Raw genomic sequence first — 15,000 nt, 5'->3', positions numbered from 1 at the left:
TGCCTTACAACCTGGAATTAAAATAGATTTTTGGGGAGATTGTATCATTTGATTTACACAACATGCCTACCCCTTTGAAGATGCAACATATTTTCTATTGTGAAAAAAACAAGAAATAAGTCAAAAAAACAGAACTTGAGTGGGCATGACTATTCACTCCCCCCAAGTCAATACTTTGTAGAGACACCTTTTGCAGCAATTATAGCTGCAATTCTCTTTGGATATGTCATTATAAGCTTGGCACATCTAGCCACTGGGATATTTGGTGTTCACTGGGGATGGTGTTCTCAGGGTGATGAGAGGTGTTGGGTTTGCTCCCAGACATAGCATTTTCCTTGATGGCCAAAAAGCTCAGCTTTAGTCTCATCTGACCAGAGTAAATCAAATCAAATGTATTTATATAGCCCTTTTTACATCAGCTGCTATCTCAAAGTGCTGTACAGAACCCCAGCCTAAAACCCCAAACAGCAAGCAATGCAGGTGTAGAAGCACAGTGGCTAGGAAAAACTCCCTAGAAAGGCCAAAACCCAGGAAGAAACCTAGAGAGGAGCCAGGCTATGAGGGGTGGCCAGTCCTCTTCTGGCTGTGCCAGGTGGAGATTATAACAGAACATGGCCAAGATGCTCAAGATGTTCAAGATGTTTAGAGTACCTTCTTCCATATGTTTGGAGATCTCCCACATGCCTTTTGGCGACCACCAATGTGCCGTGCACGACTTAAGGTGGTCCTATGGACAGATACTCCAATCTCCGCTGTGGAGCTTTGCAGCTCCTTTAGGGTTATCTTTGGTCTCTTTGTTATCTTTGGTCTCTTTCTTTTAATGCCCTCCTTGTCTGGTCTATGAGTTTTGGTGAGCGGCCGTCTCTTGGCAGGTTTCTTGTGGTGCCATATTCTTAACATTTTTTGAATAATGAATTTAATGGTGCTCCGTGGGATGTTCAATGTTTCAGATATTTTTTTATAACCCAACCCTGATCTGTACTTCTCCATAACGTTGTCCCTGACCTGTTGGGAGAGCTCCTTGGTCTTCATGGTGCCGCTTGCTTGGTGGTGTTGCAGACTCTGTGGGCTTTCAGAACAGGTGTATATATACTGAGATCATGTGACACTCAAATAGTACACCTTGTGCTATCTAACTAATTATGTGACTTCTGAAGGTAATTGGTTGCACCAGATCTTAAATCAAATCAAATCAAATCAAATTTTATTTGTCACATACACATGGTTAGCAGATGTTAATGCGAGTGTAGCGAAATGCTTGTGCTTCTAGTTCCGACAATGCAATATTTAGGGGCTTCATAGCAAAGGGGTGAATACATATGCACAAACCACTTTTCATTTAAAAAAATAATATATATTTTTTAAACAAGTACATTTTTTTATTTCACTTCACCAGTTTGGACTATTTTGTGTATGTCCATTACATGAAATCCAAATAAAAATCTATTTACATTATAGGATGTCATGTTGCAAAATAGGAAAAACGCCAAGGGGGATGAAAAGTTTTGCAAGGCACTGCACATCTACTGCTACTGTTGATACTTCTGCTATTTACTGCTTCTTCACGTACTACTACTGCTACTATATTATGTCACCATCTACAGTGTAAAGCTCTGTACATTCTGTCACTGTCTACAGTGTAAAGCTCTGTACATTCTGTGACCATTACAGTGTAAAGCTCTGTACATTCTGTCACTGTCTACAGTGTAAAGCTCTGTACATTCTGTCACTGTCTACAGTGTAAAGCTCTGTACATTCTGTCACTGTCTACAGTGTAAAGCTCTGTACATTCTGTCACTGTCTACAGTGTAAAGCTCTGTACATTCTGTGACCATTACAGTGTAAAGCTCTGTACATTCTGTCACTGTCTACAGTGTAAAGCTCTGTACATTCTGTGACCATTACAGTGTAAAGCTCTGTACATTCTGTCACTGTCTACAGTGTAAAGCTCTGTACATTCTGTGACCATTACAGTGTAAAGCTCTGTACATTCTGTGACCATTACAGTGTAAAGCTCTGTACATTCTGTCACTGTCTACAGTGTAAAGCTCTGTACATTCTGTGACCATTACAGTGTAAAGCTCTGTACATTCTGTCACTGTCTACAGTGTAAAGCTCTGTACATTCTGTCACTGTCTACAGTGTAAAGCTCTGTACATTCTGTGACCATTACAGTGTAAAGCTCTGTACATTCTGTGACCATTACAGTGTAAAGCTCTGTACATTCTGTCACTGTCTACAGTGTAAAGCTCTGTACATTCTGTGACCATTACAGTGTAAAGCTCTGTACATTCTGTGACCATTACAGTGTAAAGCTCTGTACATTCTGTGACCATTACAGTGTAAAGCTCTGTACATTCTGTGACCATTACAGTGTAAAGTTCTGTACATTCTGTCACTGTCTACAGTGTAAAGCTCTGTACATTCTGTCACTGTCTACAGTGTAAAGCTCTGTACATTCTGTGACCATTACAGTGTAAAGCTCTGTACATTCTGTGACCATTACAGTGTAAAGTTCTGTACATTCTGTCACTGTCTACAGTGTAAAGTTCTGTACATTCTGTGACCATTACAGTGTAAAGTTCTGTACATTCTGTCACTGTCTACAGTGTAAAGTTCTGTACATTCTGTGACCATTACAGTGTAAAGCTCTGTACATTCGGTCACTAAAGCTGTGTCTAATTGTTTCTCCAGCCTGCCTGTACAGGGAGGCTCAGTAGTGTGGACTCAGCACAATTCAGGGACACCATGACTCCAGACTCTCTCTCTCTCTCTCTCTCACACACACACACACACACACACACACACACACACACACACACACACACACACACACACACACACACACACACACACACACACACACACACATCTAAATCTCTTAATGTACTTCTCTTCTTTGCTTGTCTTCCTGTCTCCCCACATCTCTCTCCTCCCCTGCCTCTTGTTATGTCTCACCGCATCTCTCCTTTCTCTCAACTTCCTCTTGCTGTCTCTCCCTGTGTTCTCCAAGTCTTCCTGGATCAAGGCTCAGGGTGAGACCCAGATGGAGACACGTGAGGCAGATGGTTCAGGGTGAGATCCAGATGGAGACACGTGAGGCAGATGGTTCAGGGTGAGATCCAGATGGAGGCACGTGAGGCAGATGGTTCAGGGTGAGACCCAGATGGAGACACGTGAGGCAGATGGTTCAGGGTGAGATCCAGATGGAGACACGTGAGGCAGATGGTTCAGGGTGAGATCCAGATGGAGGCACGTGAGGCAGATGGTTCAGGGTGAGACCCAGATGGAGACACGTGAGGCAGATGGTTCAGGGTGAGACCCAGATGGAGACACGTGAGGCAGATGGTTCAGGGTGGGACCCAGATGGAGACACGTGAGGCAGATGGTTCAGGGTGAGACCCAGATGGAGACATGGGAGGCAGATGGTTCAGGGTGAGATTTATTGAATACACAGCTGCTGGCAGAAAGCAGGTTGAGGACATGGGTTTGTTATCCAGGTAAATAGCTGGACAGACATGGGTTTGTAATCCAGGTAAATAGCTGGCAGACATAGACGGCAGGCAGGCTCAGGGTCAAGACAGGCAAAAGGTTGTAACCGGCGAGACTAGAACAATAAACAGACATAGGAAAACCACTGGCAAACCTTGACGGGACAAAATGAACTGGAAACAGACAAACAGAGAACACAGGTATAAATACCCAGGGGATAATGGGGAAGATGGGAGACACCTGGTGGAGGGGTGGAGACCAGCACAAGACAGGTGAAACAGATCAGGGTGTAACACACTGGTCTCAGAGTAGAATCACCAGTATGTCCTTCACACCTCTCTGCTCATCGTGTCAGGATTCCTCTGTAGGAGAAAGATCTCCATAGTAACAGAGACACCTGGAGGGGGGTGGAGACCAGCACAAGACAGGTGAAACAGATCAGGGTGTAACACACTGGTCTCAGAGTTGAATCATCAGTATGTCCTTCACACCTCTCTGCTCATCGTGTCAGGATTCCTCTGTAGGAGAAGGATCTCCATAGTAACAGAGCTCCTTTGTGTCTGTCTGTCTGTCTGTCTGTCTGTCTGTCTGTCTGTTCTTTGATGGAAACTCTTTGATGGACTGGCCAGCTCCAACACACAGTAATGAGATGAGAGACACACACATTATGATTGTGTGTGTGTGATGGGTTAGGGTAAGGGTTAAATTCTGACTGTGTGTGATGGGTTAGGGTAAGGGTTACATTCTGACTGTGTGTGATGGGTTAGGGTAAGGGTTAAATTCTGACTGTGTGTGATGGGTTAGGGTAAGGGTTAAATTCTGACTGTGTGTGATGGGTTAGGGTAAGGGTTACATTCTGACTGTGTGTGATGGGTTAGGGTAAGGGTTACATTCTGACTGTGTGTGATGGGTTAGGGTAAGGGTTACATTCTGACTGTGTGTGATGGGTTAGGGTAAGGGTTACATTCTGACTGTGTGTGATGGGTTAGGGTAAGGGTTACATTCTGACTGTGTGTGATGGGTTAGGGTAAGGGTTACATTCTGACTGTGTGTGATGGGTTAGGGTAAGGGTTACATTCTGACTGTGTGTGATGGGTTAGGGTAAGGGTTAAATTCTGACTGTGTGTGATGGGTTAGGGTAAGGGTTACATTCTGACTGTGTGTGATGGGTTAGGGTAAGGGTTACATTCTGACTGTGTGTGATGGGTTAGGGTAAGGGTTACATTCTGACTGTGTGTGATGGGTTAGGGTAAGGGTTACATTCTGACTGTGTGTGATGGGTTAGGGTAAGGGTTACATTCTGACTGTGTGTGATGGGTTAGGGTAAGGGTTACATTCTGACTGTGTGTGATGGGTTAGGGTAAGGGTTACATTCTGACTGTGTGTGATGGGTTAGGGTAAGGGTTACATTCTGACTGTGTGTGATGGGTTAGGGTAAGGGTTACATTCTGACTGTGTGTGATGGGTTAGGGTAAGGGTTACATTCTGACTGTGTGTGATGGGTTAGGGTAAGGGTTACATTCTGACTGTGTGTGATGGGTTAGGGTAAGGGTTACATTCTGACTGTGTGTGATGGGTTAGGGTAAGGGTTAAATTCTGACTGTGTGTGATGGGTTAGGGTAAGGGTTACATTCTGACTGTGTGTGATGGGTTAGGGTAAGGGTTAAATTCTGACTGTGTGTGAAGTCAATGGTTATTAATAAATTATAGTTGAACACACCCTTTTAAATTAGTGGTTATTTCTGCCACACCCGTAGCTTACAGATGTAATAAATCGAGCACACAGCAATGCAATCCCCAGAATTACCTGACTGAAGACCTTGTCTCATATCTGCCTTACTTACTGAGGTAGTCCTGTCTCATATCTGCCTTACTTACTGAGGTAGACCTGTCTCATATCTGCCTTACTTACTGAGATAGACCTGTCTCATATCTGTTATATTACTGAGGTAGACCTGTCTCATATCTGTTATATTACTGAGGTAGACCTGTCTCATATCTGCCTTACTTACTGAGGTAGACCTGTCTCATATCTGTTATATTACTGAGGTAGACCTGTCTCATATCTGCCTTACTTACTGAGGTAGACCTGTCTCATATCTGTTATATTACTGAGGTAGACCTGTCTCATATCTGCCTTACTTACTGAGGTAGACCTGCCTCATATCTGTTATACTACTGAGGTAGACCTGTCTCATATCTGTTATATTACTGAGGTAGACCTGTCTCATATCTGCCTTACTTACTGAGGTAGACCTGTCTCATATCTGTTATATTACTGAGGTAGACCTGTCTCATATCTGCCTTACTTACTGAGGTAGACCTGCCTCATATCTGTTATACTACTGAGGTAGACCTGTCTCATATCTGTTATATTACTGAGGTAGACCTGTCTCATATCTGCCTTACTTACTGAGGTAGACCTGTCTCATATCTGCCTTACTTATTGAGGTAGACCTGTCTCATATCTGTTATATTACTGAGGTAGACCTGTCTCATATCTGCCTTACTTACTGAGGTAGACATGTCTCATATCTGCCTTACTTAATGAGGTAGACCTGTCTCATATCTGTTATATTACTGAGGTAGACCTGTCTCATATCTGTTATATTAGTGAGGTAGACCTGTCTCATATCTGCCTTACTTACTGAGGTAGACCTGTCTCGTATCTGTTATATTACTGAGGTACTCCTGTCTCATATCTGCCTTACTTACTGAGGTAGACCTGTCTCATATCTGCCTTACTTACTGAGGTAGACCTGTCTCATATCTGTTATATTACTGAGGTAGACCTGTCTCATATCTGCCTTACTTACTGAGGTAGACCTGCCTCATATCTGTTATATTACTGAGGTAGACCTGTCTCATATCTGTTATATTACTGAGGTAGACCTGTCTCATATCTGCCTTACTTACTGAGGTAGACCTGTCTCATATCTGTTATATTACTGAGGTAGACCTGTCTCATATCTGCCTTACTTACTGAGGTAGACCTGTCTCATATCTGTTATATTACTGAGGTAGACCTGTCTCATATCTGTTATATTACTGAGGTAGACATGTCTCATATCTGCCTTACTTACTGAGGTAGACCTGTCTCATATCTGTTATATTACTGAGGTAGACCTGTCTCATATCTGTTATATTACTGAGGTAGACCTGTCTCATATCTGTTATATCACTGAGGTAGACCTGTCTCATATCTGCCTTACTTACTGAGGTAGACCTGCCTCATATCTGTTATACTACTGAGGTAGACCTGTCTCATATCTGTTATATTACTGAGGTAGACCTGTCTCATATCTGCCTTACTTACTGAGGTAGACCTGTCTCATATCTGCCTTACTTATTGAGGTAGACCTGTCTCATATCTGTTATATTACTGAGGTAGACCTGTCTCATATCTGCCTTACTTACTGAGGTAGACATGTCTCATATCTGCCTTACTTAATGAGGTAGACCTGTCTCATATCTGTTATATTACTGAGGTAGACCTGTCTCATATCTGTTATATTAGTGAGGTAGACCTGTCTCATATCTGCCTTACTTACTGAGGTAGACCTGTCTCGTATCTGTTATATTACTGAGGTACTCCTGTCTCATATCTGCCTTACTTACTGAGGTAGACCTGTCTCATATCTGCCTTACTTACTGAGGTAGACCTGTCTCATATCTGTTATATTACTGAGGTAGACCTGTCTCATATCTGCCTTACTTACTGAGGTAGACCTGCCTCATATCTGTTATATTACTGAGGTAGACCTGTCTCATATCTGTTATATTACTGAGGTAGACCTGTCTCATATCTGCCTTACTTACTGAGGTAGACCTGTCTCATATCTGTTATATTACTGAGGTAGACCTGTCTCATATCTGCCTTACTTACTGAGGTAGACCTGTCTCATATCTGTTATATTACTGAGGTAGACCTGTCTCATATCTGTTATATTACTGAGGTAGACATGTCTCATATCTGCCTTACTTACTGAGGTAGACCTGTCTCATATCTGTTATATTACTGAGGTAGACCTGTCTCATATCTGTTATATTACTGAGGTAGACCTGTCTCATATCTGTTATATTACTGAGGTAGACCTGTCTCATATCTGCCTTACTTACTGAGGTAGTCCTGTCTCATATCTGCCTTACTTACTGAGGTAGTCCTGTCTCATATCTGTTATATTACTGAGGTAGACCTGTCTCATATCTGTTCTATTACTGAGGTAGTCCTGTCTCATACCTGCCTTACTTACTGAGGTAGACCTGTCTCATATCTGTTCTATTACTGAGGTAGACCTGTCTGTCTCATATCTGCCTTACTTACTGAGGTAGACCTGTCTCATATCTGTTATATTACTGAGGTAGACCTGTCTCATATCTGTTATATTACTGAGGTAGACCTGTCTCATCTCTGCCTTACTTACTGAGGTAGACCTGTCTCGTATCTGTTATATTACTGAGGTAGTCCTGTCTCATTTCTGCCTTACTTACTGAGGTAGACCTGTCTCATATCTGTTATATTACTGAGGTAGACCTGTCTCATATCTGTTATATTACTGAGGTAGACCTGTCTCATATCTGCCTTACTTACTGAGGTCAACCTGTCTCATATCTGTTATATTACCAAGGTAGACCTGTCTCATATCTGTTATATTAATGAGGTAGACCTGTCTCATATCTGTTATATTACTGAGGTAGACCTGTCTCATATCTGTTATATTACTGAGGTAGACCTGTCTCATATCTGTTATATTACTGAGGTAGACCTGTCTCATATCTGTTATATTACTGAGGTAGACCTGTCTCATATCTGTTATATTACTGAGGTAGACCTGTCTCATATCTGTTATATTACTGAGGTAGACCTGTCTCATATCTGTTATATTACTGAGGTAGACCTGTCTCATATCTGCCTTACTTACTGAGGTAGACCTGTCTCATATCTGTTATATTACTCAGGTAGACCTGTCTCATATCTGCCTTACTTACTGAGATAGACCTGTCTCATATCTGCCTTACTTACTGAGGTAGACCTGTCTCATATCTGTTATATTACTGAGGTAGACCTGTCTCATATCTGTTATATTACTGAGGTAGACCTGTCTCATATCTGCCTTAATTACTGAGGTAGACCTGCCTCATATCTGTTATATTCCTGAGGTAGACCTGTCTCATATCTGTTATATTACTGAGGTAGACCTGTCTCATATCTGTTATATTACTGAGGTAGACCTGTCTCATATCTGTTATATTACTGAGGTAGACCTGTCTCATATCTGCCTTACTTACTGAGGTAGACCTGTCTCATATCTGTTCTATTACTGAGGTAGACCTGTCTCATATCTGTTATATTACTGAGGTAGACCTGTCTCATATCTGCCTTATTTACTGAGGTTGACCTGTCTCATATCTGTTATATTACTGAGGTAGACCTGTCTGTCTCATATCTGCCTTACTTACTGAGGTAGACCTGTCTCATATCTGTTATATTAATGAGGTAGACCTGTCTCATATCTGTTATATTACTGAGGTAGACCTGCCTCATATCTGTTATATTACTGAGGTAGACCTGTCTCATATCTGTTATATTACTGAGGTAGACCTGTCTCATATCTGCCTTACTTACTGAGGTAGACCTGTCTCATATCTGTTATATTACTCAGGTAGACCTGTCTCATATCTGCCTTACTTACTGAGATAGACCTGTCTCATATGTGCCTTACTTACTGAGGTAGACCTGTCTCATATCTGTTATATTACTGAGGTAGACCTGTCTCATATCTGTTATATTACTGAGGTAGACCTGTCTCATATCTGCCTTACTTAGTGAGGTAGACCTGTCTCATATCTGCCTTACTTAGTGAGGTAGACCTGTCTCATATCTGCCTTACTTACTGAGGTAGACCTGTCTCATATCTGCCTTACTTACTGAGGTAGACCTGTCTCATATCTGTTATATTACTGAGGTAGTCCTGTCTCATATCTGTTATATTACTGAGGTAGACCTGTCTCATATCTGTTATATTACTCAGGTAGACCTGTCTCATATCTGCCTTACTTACTGAGGTAGTCCTGTCTCATATCTGCCTTACTTATAGACCTGTACCTACTGTGGTACTTACTCAGGGTTACCTGTCTCATATATCTGAGTGACTATAGTCAGTGGTGACTCTCATCAAATGTTAACAAGTAGGGCTCTCTTTCAGATCTGACAGTTAAAACACTCTCCTCCTCCTCTCGTATTCTCTCCATCCCCACCCAGCCTCCCCCTCCTCTCCTCTCGTATTCTCTCCATCCCCACCCAGCCTCTCCCTCCTCTCCTCTCCTATTCTCTCAATCCCCACCCAGCCTCTCCTTCCTCTCCTCTCGTATTCTCTCCATCCCCACCCAACCTCTCCCTCCTCTCCTCTCGTATTCTCTCCATCCCCACCCAGCCTCTCCCTCCTCTCCTCTCGTATTCTCTCCATCCCCACCCAGCCTCTCCCTCCTCTCCTCTCGTATTCTCACCATCCCCACCCAGCCTCTCCCTCCTCTCCTCTCGTATTCTCTCCATCCCCACCCAGCCTCACAGTCAGTTCTGTGGGAGAACGACCTAGCGCTTGTATCTCATTTCTCAGACCCTCTCATTGTTGTTGTCGTCAGAAGCTAGAGGAGTCTCCTAAAACAGGGCTGTTCTCAGACCGTCTCGTTGTTGTTATTGTTGTTGTTGTACAGGACATCGTCAGAAGCTAGAGGAGTCTCCTAAAACAGGGCTGTTCTCAGACCGTCTCGTTGTTGTTATTGTTGTTGTTGTACAGGACATCGTCAGAAGCTAGAGGAGTCTCCTAAAACAGGGCTGTTCTCAGACCGTCTCAGTGAGCTGGAGAGGATCAGACAGACAACCATGAGGGTTGCCGTGCCGACACAGTCCCAACAACAGCCGCTCAACGCTGGACACAACCCCTTCAACCCCCAAGGGCAGACACAGATACCAGGTGAGATTTAAATACAGTCCCTCTTAACCCTTATTAACACAGATACCAGGTGAGATTTAAATACAGTCCCTCTTAACCCTTATTAACACAGATACCAGGTGAGATTTAAATACAGTCCCTCTTAACCCTTATTTAGTCAGATACCAGGTGAGATTTAAATACAGTCCCTCCTAACCCTTATTAACACAGATACCAGGTGAGATTTAAATACAGTCCCTCTTAACCCTTATTTAGTCAGATACCAGGTGAGATTTAAATACAGTCCCTCCTAACCCTTATTAACACAGATACCAGGTGAGATTTAAATACAGTCCCTCTTAACCCTTATTTAGTCAGATACCAGGTGAGATTTAAATACAGTCCCTCCTAACCCTTATTAACACAGATACCAGGTGAGATTTAAATACAGTCCCTCTTAACCCTTATTTAGTCAGATACCAGGTGAGATTTAAATACAGTCCCTCTTAACCCTTATTTAGTCAGATACCAGGTGAGATTTAAATACAGTCCCTCTTAACCCTTATTTAGTCAGATACCAGGTGAGATTTAAATACAGTCCCTCCTAACCCTTATTTAGTCAGATACCAGGTGAGATTTAAATACAGTCCCTCTTAACCCCTATTAACACAGATACCAGGTGAGATTTAAATACAGTCCCTCCTAACCCTTATTAACACAGATACCAGGTGAGATTTAAATACAGTCCCTCTTAACCCCTATTAACACAGATACCAGGTGAGATTTAAATACAGTCCCTCCTAACCCTTATTAACACAGATACCAGGTGAGATTTAAATACAGTCCCTCTTAACCCCTATTAACACAGATACCAGGTGAGATTTAAATACAGTCCCTCCTAACCCCTATTAACACAGATACCAGGTGAGATTTAAATACAGTCCCTCCTAACCCCTATTAACACAGATACCAGGTGAGATTTAAATACAGTCCCTCTTAACCCCTATTAACACAGATACCAGGTGAATTTTAAATACAGTCCCTCTTAACCCCTATTAACACAGATACCAGGTGAGATTTAAATACAGTCCCTCCTAACCCTTATTAACACAGATACCAGGTGAGATTTAAATACAGTCCCTCTTAACCCTTATTTAGTCAGATACCAGGTGAGATTTAAATACAGTCCCTCTTAACCCTTATTTAGTCAGATACCAGGTGAGATTTAAATACAGTCCCTCTTAACCCCTATTAACACAGATACCAGGTGAGATTTAAATACAGTCCCTCCTAACCCTTATTAACACAGATACCAGGTGAGATTTAAATACAGTCCCTCCTAACCCCTATTAACACAGATACCAGGTGAATTTTAAATACAGTCCCTCCTAACCCTTATTTAGTCAGATACCAGGTGAGATTTAAATACAGTCCCTCTTAACCCCTATTAACACAGATACCAGGTGAGATTTAAATACAGTCCCTCTTAACCCCTATTAACACAGATACCAGGTGAGATTTAAATACAGTCCCTCCTAACCCCTATTAACACAGATACCAGGTGAATTTTAAATACAGTCCCTCCTAACCCTTATTTAGTCAGATACCAGGTGAGATTTAAATACAGTCCCTCTTAACCCCTATTAACACAGATACCAGGTGAGATTTAAATACAGTCCCTCCTAACCCTTATTTAGTCAGATACCAGGTGAGATTTAAATACAGTCCCTCCTAACCCCTATTAACACAGATACCAGGTGAGATTTAAATACAGTCCCTCCTAACCCCTATTAACACAGATACCAGGTGAGATTTAAATACAGTCCCTCCTAACCCCTATTAACACAGATACCAGGTGAGATTTAAATACAGTCCCTCCTAACCCCTATTAACACAGATACCAGGTGAGATTTAAATACAGTCCCTCCTAACCCTTATTTAGTCAGATACCAGGTGAGATTTAAATACAGTCCCTCCTAACCCCTATTAACACAGATACCAGGTGATTTTAAATACAGTCCCTCCTAACCCTTATTTAGTCAGATACCAGGTGAGATTTAAATACAGTCCCTCTTAACCCCTATTAACACAGATACCAGGTGAATTTTAAATACAGTCCCTCCTAACCCTTATTTAGTCAGATACCAGGTGAGATTTAAATACAGTCCCTCTTAACCCCTATTAACACAGATACCAGGTGAATTTTAAATACAGTCCCTCCTAACCCTTATTTAGTCAGATACCAGGTGAGATTTAAATACAGTCCCTCTTAACCCCTATTAACACAGATACCAGGTGAATTTTAAATACAGTCCCTCCTAACCCTTATTTAGTCAGATACCAGGTGAGATTTAAATACAGTCCCTCTTAACCCCTATTAACACAGATACCAGGTGAATTTTAAATACAGTCCCTCCTAACCCTTATTTAGTCAGATACCAGGTGAGATTTAAATACAGTCCCTCTTAACCCCTATTAACACAGATACCAGGTGAATTTTAAATACAGTCCCTCCTAACCCTTATTTAGTCAGATACCAGGTGAGATTTAAATACAGTCCCTCCTAACCCTTATTAACACAGATACCAGGTGAGATTTAAATACAGTCCCTCCTAACCCCTATTAACACAGATACCAGGTGAATTTTAAATACAGTCCCTCCTAACCCTTATTTAGTCAGATACCAGGTGAGATTTAAATACAGTCCCTCTTAACCCCTATTAACACAGATACCAGGTGAGATTTAAATACAGTCCCTCTTAACCCCTATTAACACAGATACCAGGTGAGATTTAAATACAGTCCCTCCTAACCCCTATTAACACAGATACCAGGTGAATTTTAAATACAGTCCCTCCTAACCCTTATTTAGTCAGATACCAGGTGAGATTTAAATACAGTCCCTCTTAACCCCTATTAACACAGATACCAGGTGAGATTTAAATACAGTCCCTCCTAACCCTTATTTAGTCAGATACCAGGTGAGATTTAAATACAGTCCCTCCTAACCCCTATTAACACAGATACCAGGTGAGATTTAAATACAGTCCCTCCTAACCCCTATTAACACAGATACCAGGTGAGATTTAAATACAGTCCCTCCTAACCCCTATTAACACAGATACCAGGTGAGATTTAAATACAGTCCCTCCTAACCCCTATTAACACAGATACCAGGTGAGATTTAAATACAGTCCCTCCTAACCCTTATTTAGTCAGATACCAGGTGAGATTTAAATACAGTCCCTCCTAACCCCTATTAACACAGATACCAGGTGATTTTAAATACAGTCCCTCCTAACCCTTATTTAGTCAGATACCAGGTGAGATTTAAATACAGTCCCTCTTAACCCCTATTAACACAGATACCAGGTGAATTTTAAATACAGTCCCTCCTAACCCTTATTTAGTCAGATACCAGGTGAGATTTAAATACAGTCCCTCTTAACCCCTATTAACACAGATACCAGGTGAATTTTAAATACAGTCCCTCCTAACCCTTATTTAGTCAGATACCAGGTGAGATTTAAATACAGTCCCTCTTAACCCCTATTAACACAGATACCAGGTGAATTTTAAATACAGTCCCTCCTAACCCTTATTTAGTCAGATACCAGGTGAGATTTAAATACAGTCCCTCTTAACCCCTATTAACACAGATACCAGGTGAATTTTAAATACAGTCCCTCCTAACCCTTATTTAGTCAGATACCAGGTGAGATTTAAATACAGTCCCTCTTAACCCCTATTAACACAGATACCAGGTGAATTTTAAATACAGTCCCTCCTAACCCTTATTTAGTCAGATACCAGGTGAGATTTAAATACAGTCCCTCTTAACCCCTATTAACACAGATACCAGGTGAATTTTAAATACAGTCCCTCCTAACCCTTATTTAGTCAGATACCAGGTGAGATTTAAATACAGTCCCTCTTAACCCCTATTAACACAGATACCAGGTGAATTTTAAATACAGTCCCTCCTAACCCTTATTTAGTCAGATACCAGGTGAGATTTAAATACAGTCCCTCTTAACCCCTATTAACACAGATACCAGGTGAATTTTAAATACAGTCCCTCCTAACCCTTATTTAGTCAGATACCAGGTGAGATTTAAATACAGTCCCTCTTAACCCCTATTAACACAGATACCAGGTGAATTTTAAATACAGTCCCTCCTAACCCTTATTTAGTCAGATACCAGGTGAGATTTAAATACAGTCCCTCTTAACCCCTATTAACACAGATACCAGGTGAATTTTAAATACAGTCCCTCCTAACCCTTATTTAGTCAGATACCAGGTGAGATTTAAATACAGTCCCTCTTAACCCCTATTAACACAGATACCAGGTGAATTTTAAATACAGTCCCTCCTAACCCTTATTTAGTCAGATACCAGGTGAGATTTAAATACAGTCCCTCTTAACCCCTATTAACACAGATACCAGGTGAATTTTAAATACAGTCCCTCCTAACCCTTATTTAGTCAGATACCAGGTGAGATTTAAATACAGTCCCTCTTAACCCCTATTAACACAGATACCAGGTGAATTTTAAATACAGTCCCTCCTAAC

At 41.6% G+C, this 15,000-nt stretch overlaps 1 protein-coding gene across 1 annotated transcript in view; it reads left to right on the top strand.

The window, feature by feature from the left end:
- LOC110521125 (runt-related transcription factor 2) overlaps positions 1 to 15,000 on the top strand; it is a 222,718-nt gene that overhangs the window by 179,822 nt on the left and 27,896 nt on the right. Inside the window, exon 5 of the mRNA XM_036976438.1 lies at positions 10,290 to 10,466. Coding sequence (XP_036832333.1) covers positions 10,290 to 10,466 — 177 coding nt within the window. The remainder of the gene's footprint in view (positions 1 to 10,289; positions 10,467 to 15,000) is intronic.

This window comes from Oncorhynchus mykiss, chromosome 4 (genome assembly GCF_013265735.2).
Source record: "Oncorhynchus mykiss isolate Arlee chromosome 4, USDA_OmykA_1.1, whole genome shotgun sequence".
NCBI lineage: Eukaryota > Metazoa > Chordata > Actinopteri > Salmoniformes > Salmonidae > Oncorhynchus > Oncorhynchus mykiss.
This window is presented reverse-complemented; position numbering and strand designations above follow the sequence as displayed.